This window comes from Periplaneta americana, chromosome 1 (assembly GCF_040183065.1).
Source record: "Periplaneta americana isolate PAMFEO1 chromosome 1, P.americana_PAMFEO1_priV1, whole genome shotgun sequence".
NCBI classification, from domain to species: Eukaryota; Metazoa; Arthropoda; class Insecta; order Blattodea; family Blattidae; genus Periplaneta; species Periplaneta americana.
The window spans coordinates 54977547-55000763 of record NC_091117.1 but is presented as its reverse complement, the minus strand read 5'-3'; the positions used below and the strand labels follow the sequence as shown (position 1 = coordinate 55000763).

At 35.6% G+C, this 23217-nt stretch overlaps 2 protein-coding genes across 8 annotated transcripts in view; both read right to left on the bottom strand.

The window, feature by feature from the left end:
• Positions 1-23217, bottom strand: part of LOC138696028 (retinol dehydrogenase 11-like) — a 195843-nt gene that overhangs the window by 99363 nt on the left and 73263 nt on the right. The gene's annotated exons all lie outside the window — the stretch shown is intronic.
• Positions 1-23217, bottom strand: part of LOC138695925 (glycoprotein-N-acetylgalactosamine 3-beta-galactosyltransferase 1-like) — a 135982-nt gene that overhangs the window by 66729 nt on the left and 46036 nt on the right. For 3 of the 7 annotated variants that reach the window (XM_069820333.1, XM_069820315.1, XM_069820323.1), the window contains exon 3: positions 14456-14523. The exons of 2 other annotated variants lie outside the window; for them this stretch is intronic. In XM_069820333.1, coding sequence (XP_069676434.1) covers positions 14456-14480 — 25 coding nt within the window. In that variant the 5' untranslated portion in view covers positions 14481-14523. Of the gene's footprint in view, positions 1-1060; positions 1265-14455; positions 14524-21646; positions 21719-23217 lie in introns of those variants that run through there. 2 more of the 7 variants (XM_069820304.1, XM_069820385.1) reach the window with 2 other exon arrangements.

Genomic DNA, 23217 nt, shown 5'->3' with positions numbered 1-23217 from the left:
GATTATTCAGTGGCTACGTTAGTCTGCGTATTACCTTTGGAAAATGTTACACGATGCTGAAAATGTTACTGCGCATGTGCAGAATGGCAGTTATCATGCTCAGACGCAAGCGATTCTGCATCGTTTCTATTTATTTGTGAGGTTATTGGCGATATTAAACTACAATAAACTATTTGCTTTTTTTTCTTATGTGGTAATAAAAGCAAGAAATATACATGGAAGCTTGCGGGTAATTCGACTACACAAGAAAAAATGTCCAAAATGTAAGTACAAATGTTATAATATTATACGTAATATTTTTAGGTTAGGCCTTGACGTCACTATTATGAAATATTGGATTTCAAAGAATGAATTATCCTAATTCAGTATATATTTATTTACTTTTAGTTGAAGAAATAATTAAAACCAACTGGTAGAGGATGCCCTGCTCCCGAAATTGATGACGAAAGCAACATAATGTATAGGCCTAATTATATCAGAACAATTACAGAGCTCACAGAAAACAGTACACTAAAAAATGCTTAATAAGAGGGAAATATTGAGAAGAGCCTTCCGCTATTAAATTTTTATCAATACATCTAGCGTAATAACGGACTGTAGTTAGAAATTGTGTGTCAATTGAAACAGGTAACTGCGATCATCTTCGTTTTCATATAGGACGCAGCAACACTATCAGTCTCACATTTTCCGTAGTGAATCAGGTAAGTTTATAAAATTAACACCATGAGACGTTCTAAATACATTAATTTTGTAAGGTATATTTTCCTCTTTCGTCTCATTTCACGAATTCGACGAAGAAAGCCACATTATAAACTTCATAGCGAGCCATGTTGCAGAGTTAGCCCAACTTTTAAACTACCCTACTGGCGGAAGCTAAAATTTAGCCGGCCAAACCCTGCTTAGCACGCGTACTATCGCTAACGCTAGTTTATGAATACGAAAAACGTTAGTTCGCTGATCATCCACCGGAAGTAGCTATTTAGCCCGCTCTAAGAATGTCTATGAATACGGCCCTATATGTTTAGTATCTTCATAAAATATACAATGAATTGACACTCACCCATGTTACAGCATTATAGCACCTCACATCCTATTGAACAGCACCTCATCACACTTCAACCGAGTTCTTTCGACTACTCCGATATTACACTGTTCACATTCATAAGTATACGTTTATGCCAAGACTCAATTACTAACGCACCTGTTCAAATTATTATTAGCGTTCATATGACGGCAGATGTATGCAGAATGCTTTGTGCGCCAATCAGTGTTTGCGTAACTCTAGAGTTATGATAACGATAATAAATTAAACGAACGAAAACTCACGACTTCAGGATTAGTGGCTTTTAGGCTGTTTTCCATGAGAATGTATCTTTCGAGCCTCCTCTGCCTGTATATGTATGTACAGTACATACAGTGGAATAAGAAACGCCCACCTAGACGTCCATACTTTGCGGTACAATTGATGGGACGGTCACCCGACGGGATGGAGCATGTCAACAAATAGAGAAACTGTCCAAGTTTTGTCCTATCTCATAAGTAGGGACCGTACTTTTTGGTAATAGCGATACGTGGGAAATTTTCAACTACCATTATTTTCACTGTTACATTTACCCTTCTTAGATACCTAAAATACCGTACTTAAACAGAATAAACTCACGAAAAAAACGCAAAATTTGGATAATTATGCGAAATATGACAGTAACCATAAAATCTATCGTAAAAACTACTAAATATGCACGAAAATTGCATTCAAAATCGTTGAAAAGCATGAACGTGACTTTTGTTTCAGTTAATTTGCCAATCACTTGGTAACGTCAATGTTTCTGTATTTTCTCTATTAATATTGTGTACACTCATTTTTACTATTTATAGAGATAATAAAAATGAGTATACACAATCAAGAAAATCAGGATTTTCAGAAAATGTATTTATTTTAATTAAATTTATTTATTTATTTATTTATTTATTTATTTATTTATTTATTTATTTATTTATTTATTCTGGTAGAGTTAAGGCCATGAGACCTTCTCTTCCACACTACCAGAAGTGAAATACATAATGAAACAATGACAAAAATAGTAAAGCATAGGTACTTAAATATAAAAATAAATCAGGCTATCAAGAAAATTGTAGTCGACTGCAGCAAAGTTTGAAGTATCTTGTATGTTAATTATGCATCGGAGGCTATTTTTTGATGCGAAGAGGTTTCTGGGGGAACAGTAGGCGACCACAATGAATTTGGTGTTAACTGTTTTCAGGCAGTGTGGTTTCCTACGTCTAAATTGGACAGTGAGAAAGGCTTTTCTGCGTAAAAGGAAATATTCAGTAAATTGTCGCATAAATCTTCGTGCGGACAATGTACAAACCATGCTTATACTACATCATATATTCTCTGACAGGTGTGTATAGTGATTATTAGTCAGGTATTTACACATGACTTATAAACGAGCTATTCACTGTGCAAGTATAAATCTGTTAAACGTATGCTTAAGAGTTTTTATTTAGTAAGACAGTTAACTGACAACTTACCTCACGAAATACCCACAGAAATAATAGCAAAGTTTAGCAACGAAATCACTCATTTCATTTCACAGAAAATGCGGTCCCTACTTACAGGTACTAAATTTGTCCACCCCTGCTGACAATACAGACGTCAATTTATTCTGTAATATAGTTCCTCCCACACGTCCCAATATCTCACGGTCGATAGAAGCGAATGTTTTGAACGATCCTTCATCGCAGCTCTGGTAAATTACCTACCATAGCGACATAGTGGGCATGTACACAGGTCTTTGACGTAATTTTATAAGACAAAAATTGCAGGGAAAATAACACAGACCTGCGATGAAAAAATTGTTTAGCTTTCCTTTATTTATATTTGTGTGCTGAAGCCAGGAATGGCATCAAAAATGCACATCATGCATCATTTTTACACAAAACTATACTTTATATTACTAATAGGCTATACTAGTGATTTTTCGGCATCCATAATCCAGTGCTGTAACGTAAAATTTTGTACTAACCAGTTGATGAGGATCAGAAACATAATCTAGAAGGCTGTGCGATACAGAGTGAAAGTCCTGAAGAGTTTACCAATCTGAACTCAAAAAACCTGAGTTCTTACGCTTCAGATTAAAATAAATCAATTTTCTGACACCAGAAACATTCCTTCATTGGTACAGGAGTAGAGAAGAGGGATTTACGCTCTGCTCTTCATAAGGGGTGCCTCAGTAAATTGCAGTGATATTTCTGGTTTGATACAAAAGTTTAATGCTCAGTACGAAGTGGATGAATGGAGACTTTTATCGATTTCTCCAAAAGAAGTCTGAAGGTAGTGAACAGTGCTTTTGCACAATGGCAACAAGTATACTTCGTTATCTGTTGATCATTCGGTACACCTTAAAGAAACTTATGAGAATCTTGAACGGGTTCTTACAAAGATAACTGGATGATCTGAGAGACATTTTACGAGACGGAATAAGGGTGGTGTGAGGCAGAAATCGAAGAGATTCTGGTGAAATTTTATTTTAAAAATGTATTTTCGCATAACAATATTTCTATTATGACGACAATGATGTAATACTCCAGCAGTTCCGAAAGTCGAATACGTGAACGAAGTTATTTTTAAAAGCTATTCAAACCGTAATGTACAAAGAACATTTGTTCGTTATTCAAAATCGTACATATATAACATAATCTATGAAATAATTCTTTTTCATTTATTACAGATGTATGAACAAAAGTATAAAGAGTTAGTTATTGCATCTCCACTTCATAATGCTAATTCTGTTCACCCTTGTCTTTTCGTCGCTTCTATTAATTGTACAGGGATATTATTTTATTTTTGCTTCAATTTTTATTGTACCTGAATTTTTTAATGTACTTCACTCCCACCCCTTCTACTAATGAAGCTCAACCGTCCTCCACACAGATCCAAGACCGCATATACAGTCATAATAGCCTTACGGTCATAGTAAACAGTACGTTCCAAAAATATGTTCGCGTTTTCCAGTGACGAAAGAGCTTTCAATATTGAATCATTTTCGCACAGGTACTGTCGTCCATTTGCCTACGTCGCATCCCGGTTTCCCCCACCAGCTTTTATTCGCCAGCTAGTGGCTGGGCTGTGTTAGCTATTTTCTGAAAACATTAATTTCTGTTAGGAATTGGACGTCTACGTAATATTATACAACTGTTTAGAATAACTTAAATAAAAGGGCCTCGTTAAGTAATTAACTGTCACGTGATTTCCCCCCTTTCTACGACCCTACGACATAACCACTTGGACGGACAGTAGATAATATGTCTGAGTAATTTTATCTTTTCGGATCGGGCGGAAGTGAAGATTGAATTTACAGTGCGTAAGGTACTCTTTTATAAAGTAGATACAGAATTATTTCAACACGAGTTACTAGTACGAAGGATGAAACTGGTAATTGGGATTAGGTACAATAGTCTATAGTGCGATAATATGCACATTAGAACTGAAGCCTGTATCGAAATGAATGGCCACTATTTTAAAAAATGTGTTTAAATATCCATATTATGATTATTTTTCAATTTAACTTCATTCTCTATAGGCTATTGTACGCTAATGTGCTGTAGACAGTATAATATGCACTGCATGATGAATACGTCCACATGGACAGCTCAGTTCGTGAGTAAAAACACTCACTGTTAATACTGTACTGTATTTTGATTTAAAAAACCTAATGAAAATTATCAAACTCAAAATCGCGATATTTCCTAGTTTACGTAAATGGATGAACTACTTTTCTTCCCTCCTATACCTAGTAAAGTGATTTGTTTGTACATTACGCCAGTATCATCGAACTCCAGTCGTGGAAGGGGGTAGCAAACGGCATTGATCCAAAGGTATAGCCAGGTTAATATTAAAAATGTTAGTAAAAATAAAATGATGTCCCTGTACATCTGCCAGGTAGCACGCGAAAGAATCGAAGCTCGTTCGCGGGCTGTTTCTTATACAGTACATCCCTGGTCTACCTCTACTACAGACGACATGGACTATTTAGACAACGCGGTATTGGAGTTCAGAACTTTTCCTCGCCTGTTGTGTTTATTGTTTTGTATGCAATTGGCACAAGCCCAATCTTCTTACCTTTGCAATACTGAATAACAAACACTATCATCGTAAGAGAGCATTACGAACATGCTGATCTGCTCGTGCTAATCAGCAACAATTGATTTAATGTGCTCCTAAGTCACAATATTACGACTAATAAACACGTACAACGAATTTACCGCTTTCAGTGCGTGATACGAAGAGTCTCTAGGAACCACGAGCACGTTCTGTAACGAACAAACAAGAGGTGGAATACGTTCCCTCATTGGTACGTGCATGCTAATTCTACGAAGTTACCTTCACCCTCACAAAACATATTTTTAATCTCTCATTATAGGTAGACAGAATTGTGTTTTCTTATTTCTCATAATACTTACTTATTTATGGCTAGAGCCCGGATGTTTAGGCATTTATTTTGGTTAAAATAGGCAGGCAAATAGGCACTAAAATAGTAAAAATAGGCAGTGAAAAAGGCATTTATTATTCATGGAAAAAGACAAAAAAAAATAGACGAATACTTAATAAACTATCCTATACGGTACTCACTTTCCTCAGTTACATGTCACAACAAGATGCTTTTTTAAGTTGTCAGCTGTCATATTGAGCCACCTGTCAGAGAGAACGTTTTTCATGGTGGAAAAATATCTTTCTACTTATACTGAAGTGACTGGAGCAAACTTACAACAACTTATTTCAGAAGGACTGTCTCTACTTTCTTTCAGAAATACCGACTGTGTTTTGTCTCAAAAAGAGGGATGTGAGAAGGGATTAGAGACTTCAAACTACGCGAGACTTGTGCGTGCAAATATGTGTGTGAGATGAATATATATTTTTAATCTGTACAACCGTTATTCTTTGTTTTTTTTATATAATTTATGTGCGGTTTATTTTAAATGCACTAAAAATATAGAAAACGTATAATAACGACGTAAAAAGGTTTAAAAAAAAAAAGCATTTAACCTTAAAATAGGCAACGGGAGCTAAAATAGGCAAAAACGGCAAAATAAAAATTGGGCCTATCGTCACCAAATGTTTGGAAACGTGTTTACCTCTAATAGGTCTTTCATATATACACTCAGTTTCAAAAAGGCATTTTGCCTAACATCCGGGCTCTACTTATGGCTTTTAAGGAACCCAGTGGTTCACTGCCGCTCTCACATAAGCCTGCCATCGGTACCTATGCTGAGCAGGATTAATCCAGTATTTACAATCACATCCCACCTCCCTCAAATCCATTTTATGTTATCCTCCCATCTACTTTTCGATCTCCCCAAAGGTCTTTTTCCCTCCGGCATCCCAACTAACACTCTATATGCATTTCTGTATTCACCCATAAGTGCGACATGCCCTGCCCATCTCAAACGTCTGGATTTAATGTTCCTAATTATGTCAGGTGAAGAATACAATCCGTGCAGTTCTGCGTTGCGTAACTTTCTCCAATCTCCTATAACTTCATCCCTCTTAGCCCCAAATATTTTCCTAAGCACCTTATTCTCAAACACTCTTAACCTCTGTTCCTCTCTCAAAGTGTAAGTCCAAATTTCACAACCATACAGAACAACCGGTAATATAACTGTTTCATAAATTCTAACTTTCAGATTTTTCGACAGCAGACAGGATGACAAAAGTTTCTCAACCAAATATTAACAAGCGTTTCTCATATTTATTTTGCGTTTAATTTCCTCCCGAGTGTCATTTACATTTGTTACTGTTGCTCCAAGATATTTGAATTTTTCCACCTTTTCAAAAGATAAATTTCCAATTTTTATATTTCCATTTCGTACAATATTTTGGTCACGAGACATAACCATATACCGTAATTTATTTTCCGGGATTTACCTATCTCTTTACTTGCTTCAAGTAAAATTTCCGTGTTTTCCCTAATCGTTTGTGAATTTTCTCCTAACATATTCACATCATCCGCATAGACAAGAAGTTGATGTAACCCGTTCAATTCCAACCCTGTCTGTTATCCTGGACTTTCCTAATGGCATATTCTAGAGCAAAGTTAAAAAGTAAAGGTGATAGTTTATCTCCTTGCTTTCGCCCGCAGTGAATTGGAAAAGCATCTGACAGAAACTGGCCTATACGGACTCTGCTTTACGTTTCAATGGGACACATTTCAATTAATCGAACTAGTTTCTTGGGAATACCAAATTCAATAAGAGTGTTATATAAAACTTCTCTCTTTTTTAAATCTATGACAATATCTGTCGAATACAAAAAATCTGATCAATAGTCGATCTATTTTGCCTAAAACCACACTGATGATCCCAAATAATTTCATCTACATACGGAATTAATCTTCTCAAAAGAATATTGGACAAAATTTTGTACGAAGTCAACAAAAGTGATATTCCTCGAAAGTTACTACAGTTCTGTTAGTCTTGTCCTTCTTAAAAATAGATGCAATTCTGGACTCCTTCCATTGTTCTGGTACAATTTCCTTTTCCCAAATAGCAAGTACAAGCTTATAAATTTCGCTAGATAATGCGCTTCCACCCTCTTGTATTAATTCTGCTGGATTTTGATCGATACCTGGAGACTTGTACTTTTTCAGATTTTCTATCGCAATTTCGAATTCAGAAAATGAGGGTTCGGGTATAAATGGCTCGGCAGTTTGTATTTGAATTTCGTCCCGCTCATTTCTATTTGGACTAATTATTATTATTATTATTATTATTATTATTATTATTATTATTATTTAGTCAACTGTCCGAGGGCAGGTTGGAACCTCATAAGTGACACCAATAAGACATAACTCATGAGGCAACTAAGCCAGAAGATATAAGTTAGGGTGGCCAGTTCCTTTCTCCCTCTATTGCATACATCGCTGACTAGTCACGTCAAGTGAGATGTACTGCCTGATAATTATGTAGATGTATGACCTTAGACACAAAAAAATGACCAATCTCCTGTAGCGTGAATTTGTCTTAAGTCCACTTCGAGCAGCGCCTGGTTCACACGACCAGGGAAAGGATGTTTATTTTACACCTCATTTACTCCTCGAATATATCTTCGTTATAGATTATTCATAACACTTGACCTATAAACAGACAGAAAAAGCAACAAACAAACAAAACAAACAGAAAAACCAATAAACAAACATAACAAAGAAAAACAGATCGGAGTCATGCATAAGAAACTCCTTAACGGCTTAACGCGTAAATCTACGCTCTCACGGAATCAACCGAAGTCTTCCGAAGGAGTCTTAGCGTATCACATTTTGTGTCTAAGGCTGTAGACCTACATATCAGCCAGAGGAATTATTATTATTATTATTATTATTATTATTATTATTATTATTATTCTTTTAAAGGAAAATGAAAGTCAGTGTGAAGAATATTGAGAGCAGAATACTAGCGATGTAAGAGCTTAAGAAAAAGTTATTGCGAACAAGTTAAGGGAGACAAAAGTGATAGAATAAGCACAAAGAAGAAAGTGACGAATGTGGACACAGGGGAGAGAAAAGATACGAATGAAAGCGTGAGAAGAGTCAATGAGTGAGAATGAGGGGATAAAAGGAGAAGAGGAAGAGAAGAAACCAAATATGGAAGAAGTATTCTCTGCCTTAGGGTGAGATTTATCAGAAAGTTTACTCTGTTAAGTCCTGGGACGACTGATTTCGGATTTAATGTTTTTTTTTTTTTTCAAAGAAAAAAAAAGATGAACATATACTACGTTAAGTCTCTCATAACTCTGTTTACTTCTACTAGTACATGTGTCATAATTTTCAAGGTATACTATGGTTTTTCTATGCCAAAAATAAAAGGAAAATGTTTGTAACTTTACCAGGTATGGAAGAAAAAAAAATGATTTTTTTTTTCTTGCCTGCATCCTAAAGTTGCCGGACACTGTCACAGTTTAAAAGTAAGTTAGAAAAGTATGTTTTATCTCACGAAATCTGTTTCTGAGAAGTTGCTAGATTTATGCCGAAGTTTTTATCTTCAGTATTTTGGCAATAATGCTAGATTAAACATTTCTCTTGTCTTTGTGCCAGGATACTAGAACAGCTTATTGTCCCTTAATTAATAACAATAATGCTAAGTGACATTATTATTTTGTGTCTGTATTTGTTGTATATGTTTTTCACTTTTTGTTTGTTCTTTTTTTTTTTTTTTTTTGCATCATTTAATATGTTAGACTAATTTTTCTTACTTTCAATTTGTGTTTGTATGTTCAGTTGTTTTTTATGTCATATTCATTCTGTAACTCGTTATTACTGTAGATTAATTGCATAGATGTATAATTTTTCTTGTAGTTGTATTTCTAGTGGTGTGGAAGAGAAGGCCTGATGGCCGTAACTCCACCAGAATAAATAAATAAATAAAGTTGACAAAGTGGACTTATAATACAATACCACTGAGGTACACATTTTAAATCTCTCGTCTCCACTCCATCCTTGAGTCTCTGATCTTTTGACGTCATCCACTTTTTTTTTTTACATCATCGTTCCGAATCTATAGAATCGAAATAGGCCTACTCTTACATTGCACCTAAAGGTAGTACAATCTGAAGTTGTACAGGGACATCATTTTATTTTTACTAACATTTTTAATATCAACCTGGCTATATCTTTGGATTAAAGGTCTAGAACCGGAAACACCACTTGCTCCCCCGCCCAAGACACGAGTTCGATGATACTGGCGTAAAATACAAATCACTTTACTAGGTATAGGAGGGAAGAAAAGTAGTTAATCCATTTATGTAAACTAGGAAATATCGCATTTTTGAGTTTGATAATTTTCATTAGGTTTTTGTTTAATCAAAATACAGTACTGTACTAATACTTAGTGTTTTTGCTCACGGATTGAGCTATCCATTCGGACGTATTAATTATGCAGTCTATATTGTACTGTTACAGCACATTAACGTACAATATAGAGAATGAAGTTAAATTGGAAAATGATCATAATATGGATATTTAAACACATTTTTGAAAATGGTGGCCGTTCATTTCCATACAGGCTTAAGTTCTTTTGTGCATATTATCGCAATATAGACTAATTCCAATTACCAGTTTCGTCCTTCGTACGAGTAACTCATGTTGAAATAATTCTATACCTACTCTATAAAAGAGTACCTTACGTACTGTAAATTCAGTCTTCACTTCTGCCCGATCCGAAAAGATAAAATTACTCAGAAATGCTATCTACTGTCCATTCAAGTGGTTTTGTCGCAGGGTCGTAGCAAGGGGGGGGGGAAATCACGTGACAGTTAATTACTTAACGAGGCCCTTTTATTTAAGTTATTTTAAATAGTTGTATAATATTACGTAGACGTCCAATTTCCAACAGAAATTAATGTTTTCAGAAAAGAGCTAAGACAGCCCAGCTACTAGACTTTACAGAGGGGCGAACAGAAGCAGGTGGGGGAAATCGGGATGCGACGTAAGCAAACGGACGACAGTACCTGTGCGAAAATAAGATTCAATATTGAAAGCTCTTTCGTCACTGGAAAACGTGAACATTTTTCTGGAACGCACTATACTCACTAACTCAGTACTGCATACGCGGCCTCGGTTCTGTGTGGAGGACGCTTGGAGTTTACTAGTAGAGGGGTGGGAGTGAAGTACATTCAAAAACTCAGGTACAATAAAAATTGAAGTAAAAATAAAATGATGTCCCTGTATTTTCCCCCCATCTTCTCTTTCAATGACCATACTTCACAGCCGTATCCAAGGACAGATTAGATATTTGATGAAAATTTGTGAAAAATTAGACTATCTACTTAAAGCATAACATTGAGAAATTAAGTAAAATATCTTAATTTTGGGGCTGTGTGCAATCTAGGAATCGAAAATCGTCTCATTTGGATGCACACGAAATGTTTTCATTTATGTATGTGTCTTGAATAAAGGCTCAAGAAAATAAACCATAAGCAGCTATACAATAAAGGCACTGATTTTTTTAGAAACTCGTAAAACATATGTGAAAGTAACAATGAAGTAATCTTTTACACAGGGCGGAGAAAGGAAGCGGTAATTTCTGAGAACTGTCGTATCGATTTAAGTAGGAAAGGCTGATATGTTATCCATTACTAAAACATTTCTAGGAATACTGAAATCAATACCTTTTCCATTTTTTTACAAGTTCAGCAAAATCTAGTACTGTAAGATCAAACTTTCATTAATATTATTAATTATCGTTGTTTGCTTGCTTGTGATCCCTCATAATCATGTTTTCCATACGATTTCCGGAATTCACTATTATCTTAAAGCAAGAACAATAAAGATTGATTACTTACTTACTTACTTACTGGCTTTTAAGAAACCCGAAGGTTCATTGCCGCCCTCACATAAGCCCGCCATTGGTCCCTATCCTGAGCAAGATTAATCCATTCTCTATCATCATATACCACCTCCCTCAAATCCATTTTAGTATTATCTTCCCATCTACGTCTCGGCCTCCCTAAAGGTCTTTTTCCCTCCGGCCTCCCAACTAACACTCTATAAGCATTTCTGAATTCGCCCATACGTGCTACATGCCCTGCCCATCTCAAACGTCTGGATTTTATGTTCCTAATTATGTCAGGTGAAGAATATAATGCGTGCAGTTCTGTGTTGTGTAACTTTCTCCATTATCCTGTAACTTCATCCCTCTTAGCACCAAATATTTTCCTAAGCACCTTATTTTCAAACACCCTTAACCTACGTTCCTGTCTCAAAGTGAAAGTCCAAGTTTCACAACCATAAAGAACAACCGGTAATATAACTGTTTTATAAATTCTAACTTTCAGATTTTTTGACTACAGACTGGATGATAAAAGCTTCTCAACCGAATAATATTAATTACTTGATTGATTACTTCTATGATGAAATCACATAACATGTGCACGTGCTTGTGCAGCCATGTAATATCGCACTGTGTATGTAACATGTGGATACAGCTGTTCTGGCACGTCAGAAAAGATTCGCAGTTAAATAAATATAGTCATACACTGTACACGTTTTCTGGACATGTTCCGTTGACAAAGTGTATCTACCTCGGTTAAAAGCGTGGTGACCAGGGATTACGAAATCGTGATTAAATAGTATCCGTGGGCAAAATGTTAATTCCGGTGCACTATTTATAATTGTTAACAAACACTGTAAACAATTTTATTATTAATAATAATATACAAAAATTATAGCACTCCCATGAAAGAGGGTGACCTCGTGCTCTGAAGAGGATTCAAAACAAAATAAAATTATAGCTCGCGCAAGGAACGATTACCGAAAAGCAATGTTGGCGTTGCTGTCTGTTTTGACGTGTGTATGTAGCACGCCGAGAGAGCGAGAGGTGCGGGCCGATGGAAGTACTGTCTCTTCCAAGAAGATGAACAAATGAGGACATCGCTGTGGAAATAAAGAACGTAGCAAGAGAAAAATTCGAAGCTAATTAAATGCGCAACATACGTTTACGAATGAAATAATAATACCGTGCAATACAAGACACGTATTCGCATGCAATGGAACAAACTAAAGTCGTAATGTCATTATGTCGATGTCGTTTCTCTTCCGACTTACTCTTGAATATCATTCAAGCTATCTCGTGACCTTTCCTGTCGTTCTCTCTTCCTTATCGCATTCTTTCATTCGCATTCTTTCCATCGGTATTCCCTGCTTGCGAGACCTATACATAGTTAACAATAAATAACATTTAAAAATCAACTGTTATTTAACACTTCATTAGCTGGCACCTCTTTTAAACAAGGTAAAATCTGTAATGGTATACTTACTTACTTTTAAGGTTCATTGCCGCCCTCACATAAGCCCACCATATGTCCCTATCCTGAGCAAAATTAATCCGGTTCTACCATCATATCCCACCTCCCTCAAAACCATTTTAATATTATCCTCACATCTACGTCTCGGCCTCCCCAAACGTCTTTTTTCCCTCCGACCTCCCAACTAACAATCTATATGCATTTCTGGATTCACCCATACGTGCTACATGCCCTGCCCATCTCAAACGTCTGGATTTTATGTTCCTAATTATGTCAGGTGAAGAAGACAATGCGTGCAGTTCTGTCTTGTGTAACTTTCTCCATTCTCCTGTAACTTCATACCTCTTAGCCCCAAATATTTTCCTAAGCACCTTATTCTCAAACACCCTTAACCTATGTTCCTCTCTCAAAGTGAGAGTCCAAGTTTCACAACCATAAAGAACAACCGGTAATTTAACTGTTTTATAAATTCTAACTTTCAGATTTTTTGACAGCAGACTGGATGATAAAAGCTTCTCAACCGAATAATAACAGGCATTTCCCATATTTATTCTATGTTTAATTTCCTCCCGAGTATCATTTATATTTGTTACTGTTGCTCCCAGGTATTAGAATTTTTCCACCTCTTCAAAAGATAAATTTCCAATTTTTTTTTATATTTCCATTTCGTACAATATTCCGGTCACGAGACATAATCATAACTTTGTCTTTTCGGGATTTACTTCCAAACCTATCTCTTTACTTGCTTCAAGTAAAATTTCAGTGTTTTAACTTAAAATCATAGGATTTTAAGGAACATATTGCTCATTAACTACTGGGGTAAGAAGGCTGAAATTTTACAAACTTCTATTTAATATGGTAATGACGAAGCATGGCCACTTTCACATAGTTATCACAATTATTGCTGATTTTACAGCCAGAAGAGTATGAAAACAAATATGAAAGTTTAGAAACGTTCTTTTTTAGAATGGAGAATATTTTTTTCTATTGAAAAAATATTCATAGTGTGACGAAAATGGCGGCAAATATAGTCAACTGCATTGGAAATCATCTTGAATTTTTGGCAACCTGAAGTGTAAAGGGTTTCTGAGAAAAATGTTTCTAATATGCCCATGTTTTTAAATCAAATTTAATTAACATTTTTGAGGTTTTAATCAATATTTTTCAGATTTAACTTGAATTATTGGCAACTTGTAGTGCAGAAGGTTTCTGAGAAAAGTGTTCCAAATATGCCTATGTTTTAAAATTTAATTTAATTAACATTTTTCAGGTTTTAATTGATATTTTTTCTGGTTTAAAAACTTTTATAAAATCAATTATTGAGATAGAAAGGCAATCTAAAAACCAAAATATACCTGCAAATATTGTGTATGCTGTAAAGATTGCAAATTAATGGATTCAAAAGTTGAAGAATAATAGCAAAATTTTGTCACTCATACACAACAGCCATACTATGCTTGCATTACCCAGTCCTCTTAAGGTGTACAGTACTTCACAGACCTACTTTGTGAATGTGTGATTAAATTGTGTAGAAAAAGTAGTAGGCCTACATTTTATATTGTTACAAAACATCATCTGCATCGAACATTTTACAATAATCGAATATTATAAATGCAAACCATACCAAAGTACGTAATACGAATATTTATAATATAATCATACCATCTTTATTGGAATATACCGCCATGTAGTCCGACTTGGGACGAAAGTCTGTTCACTCTAATTCCATTCTGGAACAAAAAATGAATATGGATCATAAAAGATCAGTTACGAAAGCACCATAATTGTATTACTTCAATTTATTAGGTCCTGCACACATTACGCCTTTACTAGGAGTTGAAATAGCCCAATTTAACAATATAAAAGTCAATATTACTACAAAACTACGCCATATTACGAGTATTACTGTTACTTTTTGTCAGGCATCTTATTTCCATGTACATACGGTATTCTTTCCCTTAGTAAAGTAGCTACTGTATCTTCAATCTTACACATTAGCAACAGATAAGTTTATATACGTATTGGAATTCCACAAAAGTACTGTGTCTCCAAGACACCGGGACTCCACCTAAGAGTACATAAGACATCACATCGGTAGTGGACAAAGCTCAACAGATGACACTATACTGTTTTCGCTGTAAGAAAAATCATAATGTAAACATAAGCACGTGGCTGTCATACCCGTGATTGGCTCCCAATCCAAACACCCACATTACGCAGGAAAATATAGTTCGTATTTGGAAACCATAATCTTGTATTATTTGAAAATAAAAATTGAATTCTAGTTGTTAAATATGATTAAACATATAACTACATATAACTTCATTCATATGTAAAACGCTATGTAAAAGAAAAGCTACTTTTATATTTTGTCATGTACTACGAACGCGGATAAATACCAACAGTAATACCGAGGTAGTCTGGTCTTGTAACAAGCTGGCGCCGCTTGAGCTCGTCGTTCACGTTATAGTCCTATCACTCTAATTTCCGGCAGCCAATCGCGTTGCAGGTCGGCTACATTTAAACGTGTGCGTCTTGTGATTCGCTGATTCATTTCTTAAGGCTCGATAAATACTTAATATAATCGTCCGCCATTTTAGCTCTTTAGTTGGCGTTCGCAGAAAGCACACGAAGACGTTATTTGCCACTCAATTATTTGCTCAATTACATTGCGTTTGATTTATTATCATAGGAGTTACGACATGATAATGTTTAACGGTGTTGCAAATAGATTCCTCGTATGGTAGCTCGGCAACTTAAGAACAAAAATGGCGAATGATACTACCTACCTAGACTTTATAGAGCCTTCACTTTCTAAGGCGTAAGCAAAAAGGCGGAGTCACGCCGGAAATAACAGCGTCGAGACTATAGGTCGTGGTACTGAAGAATGGCTTCTGCATCCGCGGTGTGTGTGGTTATTAATCGTAAGAGTGGAAACCCTCTCAAAAGCGGAGAAAAACATAAAATCTTAAATGTATATATAAGAAGTTGAGTTGAATCCAACGTTATCTATTCAGAGCAAGTCAATCAGATTGCATGTTCCAGCTGGAAGGGATAACTGACGCTGTTGTGGACCGTCTCGTCATAAATCCTGCCGACGATAGTTCTGACGACTCCGATTGGAAGGAATAACTCTTTGTCCGACAGCGATTGACCTTACACCTAAGTTTAAAATAATTCAATTATAGTAATTATAAAGTAAATGTTTCCTAAGCAAACGAATGCATAGCAGTGAGGTTAGACCTACTTGAAGAGTATCGGGAAATGTTTAACATGAAACAGAATGTATCTACAACAGTAGGCGGGGACACGTACTGAGAATCTATGGCGCCAAACAGCGGCCAATGAAGCCTCACTTCAGTCACGTGCTATTGTTTACATTAGGATTTTTCTTACAGCGAAAAGATTATATATTCGAATCCACGATCATAGTCTTCACGCAACGTCAAAGCTGCGTCCTAACCGTGGCGTATACCGGTGACATTATTATTGAGTATTTATTATAACGAGAATGACAAGACAGGCTTCCAAAAAGAATACTGGAATGAATACCAAGAGGAGAGAAAGGAGGAGAGGGAGACCAAGGAAGACATGGATGAAAGGAAACGTGAAAAGCATGAGAAGGGGTTTACAAGGAGATGGGGAGCACAGGAACGAATGGAGAAAAAAATTGATTGTTAATAGTGGTCAAAACAAGATGCACTAACCACTGTACACCTGTTTGTGTATATACAGTATATAAGCCAATCCGTATCTTGTGAAACCCACCTGCGCGTGAGGGAAAGAAAAAGCGGACTGAGAAGCTTCCCTCCCTCACTATGCTTCGACTTATAACCAAGCTAGCTCACTTACCTCCACCATGAGATTCTTACTATATGTTACGGCGTACGAATGCATTTGGTTTCACGAGATAATGAATGACCTATACCATTTCATATCATATACCATAAATCTTACTTGAAAGGAAGAGTACAAGTTGTGAACTTTCATGGATATACTTCTAAGCCTTTTACAGTAAATTCTGGTGTGCCTCAAGGTTCCAATCTTGGTCCATTATTGTTTTTATTGCTTGTTAATGATATTGTGAATTGTGTACAACATTCTAAAATTTTATTATTTGCGGATGATATAAAATTGTATAAAGAAATCGAAACTATATCCGATTGTAAGCTACTTCAAAAAGACATTACAAACTTACACATTTGGAGTATTAATGATAAATATTAATAAGTGTATACATATGACCTTTTCTAGATTGAAAAATACAATTAAATTTTCATATAAAATAGAGGCAACAGTTTTACCAGCAGAAAATGAACATAAAGATTTAGGTATATTATTTAGGAGTAATTTTACATTTCATATCATATTAATAATATTATAAATTTGTCCTATACAAGTTTAGGTTTTGTTATGAGAAATTCTTGTAAATTTAAAGTCAAAACTATAATAATTTTGTATAATTCCATTGTTCGATCTAAATTAGAGTACCTATGCTGCGGTTATCTGGAACCCAGTTACTAACAAATATATTATGTTACTAGAAAAAAATCAAAATAAATTTATAAAATGGTTATATTACAGACATTATAATAATTATCCTACTTATGAGAGTTATGCTACAATGCTTCAACATTTCCATTTTACTAGTTTGCAAATTAGACGAAATTGTCAATCTTTAAACTTTCTTTATAAAATTATTAACAATAAGTTGGACTGTGTTGGTTTATTTTATTATATAACATTACATAGGCCTATACCTAAGCTTAATACAAAATTTCGAAATTTATTTTACATACCAAGGGCAAATACTGAATCCCACAAAAATTCCCCAGTTTTCCCAATGTTACAGTTATACAATAAATTACATCCTCATCCGAATGTTGATATTTTCAATATGAATTTCTCTAGATACATCATTATTTGTTATCATATTTTAGAGAATATTGTTGTTGGTTAATTTGAAGCTACTTTCACACCTTATTTCAATTTCTCTTTTTTTCTTTCTCTTATTTCTATTTTGTTTCAGTTTTTAGTAAGTGTATGTTTCCTGTTCCTTGTTTATGTTTTATAAAATTAATTAGTTTGTCAGTCTTGAACATTGTAACTGGGCTTTGCCTGTTATGTTCAATAACAAATAAATAAATATCAAATACCATATCATATAGGGTAAACATTGGTAATTTCGTGATAATTTCATGAAAATTAATTTAAAATGCAAATGTGTTAATATATCCATATTCCGATTTTTTCATCTAAAAGACGATAATTTGCTGTACAAATCTGGAGACATAAAAGATTAGACACGTTCTTGAACAAGTGCCAAAAACCACTTTTACAACTTAAGCTAAAAGGTTGGTTATTTCGTGATAACCTTGGTAATTTCGTGATATTACATTGATAATTTCGTGAGAGGTAGAAGAATTGTGGAAAAATTCATTAAAGTCAAATGAAATTCTCATTTATTGTTACAAGACTTCAAACATAGTAATTCCGTCTAATATTCATAGCAAGAAAACATAGAAATACATATCAACACACAATAAAAATGAAATCACAGTAAAAATTGAAATTGAAAAGGGATCTTCTTTGCCCTGAAAGGGTGAACACTTTTATTACGGACTTTACTATAGCCTATATTACTAGGGTAACTCCAAAAGTAATGTATAACATTTGTTTAAAAATTATATTTTTGTCCTACAGCTTTGCTATTTTCACAGAATGTAGATATATTCTTCAGGAACAAAATGTCACTTTTCCACATAATCCCCATCCCTTTCAACTGCCTTACGTAACCTAGGAACGAGGGCCTGTAGACCAGCACGATAAAAGTCTGGACCAACACGTCTGAGCCACTCTTTAGCAGCGTGCACAAGGGAGTCATCTTCTAACCTCGTTCCGCGAAGGGATCCTTCAGTTTACCAAAGAGATGGTAATCGCACGGTGCCAGTTCAGGACTGTAAGGCGGATGTTTCAGTGTTGTATATCCGAATTTTCTGATCTGGTCTGTGGTCTTATGACTTACATATTATGGCTGTGCGTTGTCGTGCAATAGCAGAACATCCTGCTTCTCCCGATGTCGTAGAACACGACTCAATCGAACTTTAAGTTTCTTGAGAGTTGCCACATACGCGTCAGAATTAATCGTGGTTCCGTGTGGCATGATGTCCACAAGCAAGAGTCCTTCTGAATCGAAAAACACAGTAGCCATAACTTTTGCTGCCGAAGGTGCACTTTTGAATTTATATTTCTTTGGTGAATTTGCATGATGCCACTCCATTGTCTGCCTCTGTCTCCGGTCCAAAATGGTGGAGCCATGTTTCATCTTCTGTCACAATTCTTGCAAGTAAGTCATCTAGCACTTATCATTGGCACTTAGTATGATAACAAATCAAACAGAAGCTACACTGAACCCATTGCGTCCCCCTTTTCTTTTTTGTTATCACATCTTATCTTCAGATTTCTAAAACTCCTATTGTAATACAATTTTTAAAATAGTATAAACTGTAACGCTTAATGCTCAACAAAATTTCGCCTCAAACAGCTAAGATTTCTATCAGTAAATCTAAGCCTATATGGCGACTACAGCTATATCTAAAATTCCAAAAACATTTTCTAAAATTTCATTAAGATATAATAAATCATTGTACCAAATATCATATGCTTAACTTTAGTAATAAGTCTATAATGTAATTACAAAATTCACAAAATTTATACGCCTGAGAAATCGACGCTAACTTGCTCTCTCCAAACATAAAAGCTCACTGAAGGAGCTACAATAGTCATACAAAGCGTAACTGTATGTTTCTGGAAACCGGACGACATATGCAATCCCTTGGCGGAAATTTGAATCTCGTAACACCATTGGTTAGTTCACGAAAGAGCAAAGAAAAAGTATCACGAAATAACCACTGCCACGAAATTACCAATGTTTACCCTATCATATCATACCATATAATACTGGGTGTTCATTTCAAAGTGTCATGACGTCATTGTAGATGAGTCAGCGATTTGAAGCGAGTTTCAGCTTTTGTGTCAGAGAAGTTGCCTATCAATCAAGGCGTTCAATCTGAACTTGAGAACGTGTACGGTATAACTTGAACGTCGTAGCAACAGATGGCGGTCTATACGGTCTCTGTGCTACCATAACCTCTTTCGAACTGTGTTTTGCGCGGGCAAGTCGTACATCGGTTGCGTACGGCAACATCCACAATACAAATCAGATGCTCCGTGTCCATGTTGACAGTCGAAGTTAATGTCAACAAATACGTAAGTAATCGTCTTAACCCTCTCCACATATCCCGACAGTAAGAAAAAACTCACCTCAGTACATGTTTCGAAACAGTTCACATTCCTGCCACTACCGGCGTTACCGTACGTATCGGCAAGTACTCTTCTGAATGAACGCCGTACTTACTAGGGAACTTCTCTTGCACATAAGTAATACACCTCTGCGGAAGTGTAGGAAGATTGAATTCTCTAGGCTCATCGGCTAGCCACATGACGGCATTAAGCGAGCCATGACACACTTTGAACTGAACACCCAGTATAATATACCATATTGTATCATTATATGATATACCATATCGTATCATATACTATTTATATCATATATAGGTCATATATCATATTACATACCATATATATATATCATATCATGCATCATATCATACATACAATAACATACCATCCGCCACATACCATGACATAGCCTATATCACAAATCATATCATATACAATATTGCATTATGTATCATATCATATACACCATATCAAGGAAATGCCCCTGGTACTCATTTCTGTTAGAGGCCGAGTAGACTCCAGGGCCACAGTGCGACTGGAAGGATTAAATCAAAGATAAAATCCATGACCCCATCGGGAATCGATCCGCGACCTTCTAGCTTGCAACGTTACGCCGCTACCGCGCGCTCCTGATAAAATTGTGGGCCTAAAAATGAATATTAATGAATTCCACGAGGGAACAGAATTGTAGGAAAACCAAAATACATGTTAAATAATAACTACCACACAAATGGAAAGTCATATACCAAACGTGGAGTCGGAATATTAACGAATTCAACAAAGAAAAATAATTATGTGAAGTCCAAAATACATGTTAAATAATACCGCACACAAGGAAACTTATACCAAACGTGAAGCTGGAAGAATAATAGGCCTATAGTCAGTCCAATGGATAGAACTTCTGACAAAATTGTGAGCCTAAAATTATACTAACGAATTCAAAAAGAAAGAAGAATTATGAGAGAACTAAAACCAACATTTGTGGGTTATTTTACGACGCTATATCAACATTTCAGGTTATTTAGCGTCTGAATGAAATGGTGATAATGCCGGTGAAATGAGTCCAGGGTCCAGCATCGATAGTTACCCAGCATTTGCTCATATTGGGTTGAGGGAAACCCCCGGAAAAAAATCTCAACCAGGTCCGGGATTCGAACCCAGGCCACCTCATTTCGCGGTCAGACGCGCTAACCGTTACTCCACAGGTGTGGACCAAAATACATATTAAATAATACTACACAAATGAGTGGCATTAAGGTATTTACTATTAGAAAATACTCAAAATAAGTTAAAAAACGTAGAAACAAAAATAACGGTAAGCAACATAAAATCTCAAAACGGATGAAGCCCCCTCCAACCTTTTCGACAGCAATGGGCTTTGAAAACTTTCTCATACAGAACACTTTCAACTCTACAACGTAATTGGAGTATTCACAATAAATTTATAGCAACAATAAAAAACATTCGTAATTGCAGGCATTTGAAACCAAGTAATATGCAGTAATAATATTGAACTGAGTAAATCTATATGAACTAAAAGTTACTCCATACCAGTTTCACTTCCTTTAAACGAAACTTATTACGATAACTTATCGACTGTCGCCTCCACCTGCTGAATGACAACTGATGATATAGCATTACTTTCACGAACTATAGACAGGGAATGTTCAGAAGCACTAGTCTGTCATTAGTAAAGCCCGGATTTCTAATCACAATCAAACAGTAAAATAAGCAAGCACATAAGTACGAAAAATGGTGAAAATAAGCACAAAAATAAGCAAAAACGAATATACAGAAACAGTAAAATAAGCAAGAAAAATGGTGAAAATAAGCACCAAAGTAAGCAAATACGAATACACGGAAATATGATAAATTATTTGTTTCATAGAACCCTAACCGTATTGAAGGCTGTTGCAGTATACAAGGAAGGTCATCCTAAGATTTTCCTGTGTGAAGCTCCTGCGTCTGTCAGTGAAGAATGATTTGTATAGTGAACGTCGCATGTGAAAAGCACCTTCAATAACTGTTTCTTCACCAGAAAGCTTTTTTAGAAATTTAACACAGTGTTTTGTAACCGGAATTTTTCTGTAATACCTGACTGAGTTTGTCGAACGCAATTTTTGTAACCTCGTGAGTTTCTGAAGATAATGTTACCGAAATTTCGTCTATCAGAGAAAGTGATTATTCCAAGGAATTATTTCGAGCTTCCAACTGCTTTAAATGCTTTAAAATGTCGGGTATTTTGGAGAAACGGTTATGGATGTACTAAATCTTTTCTTGGGTGCCGTTTTTAGCAAAATATTTGTGGACTGTGGCTGACTGCATCTTCTGCATTTAGGGAATTCAAAACATTTTTCACTTCACTGAAATGTTCCGCGTAGTATGACACAGCCTGTAACCACATACCCCATCGAGTTAAGACTGGCTGAGGAGGTAAAGACAAATTTGAAAGGAGTTCACGAAATTTTTTAATTCTAATCGGTGTCTTTATAAACACTTTCTCCACGCTGGAAACAACAAGATTCACGTCTTTATACTGGCTTCTAACAGTTTCAGCGACACGATGAGTAAGGCACGTCAAGTGAATTAATTTAGGGTAAAGAACTTTTAATCCAGCTCCCGCTTTAACAATATACGGAGCAGCATCACTGAGAAATAACAATACATCGCCATACCGAACCCCTTCTGGCCACAAGAAAAGTAACGAGTCGAAAAATTTTGCAACAGTGGAATGATTTACTCGGTCAAGTATTTGTATATTAAGAAGAAATGATCTGCTGCCTCCTTCCATTGCACCAACTACAGCACTACACACGCACTGTCCCGATGAATCTGTGGTTTCATCAATAGAAATCCATGTGTTTTCGTGCTTCAGTTCATCCTGAATATTACAAATTACTTCTTGAAAACACTGTGGCATATAGTTTTTGCGCAATGTAGATTCGTGCGGCACCCTTTTGTTTGTGTATTTTTCTAACCGATTGACCTGCCTAGTCGCAGAAGCTTGGCGGGGAATCCCAAGATTCTCTCCTAATTAGTACTACGCAGTATTATTTCACAACATCCTGGGTCATACCCTAGCATTGCTTTCTTACGCATTCGAATGAAGTTAATTGTTTATT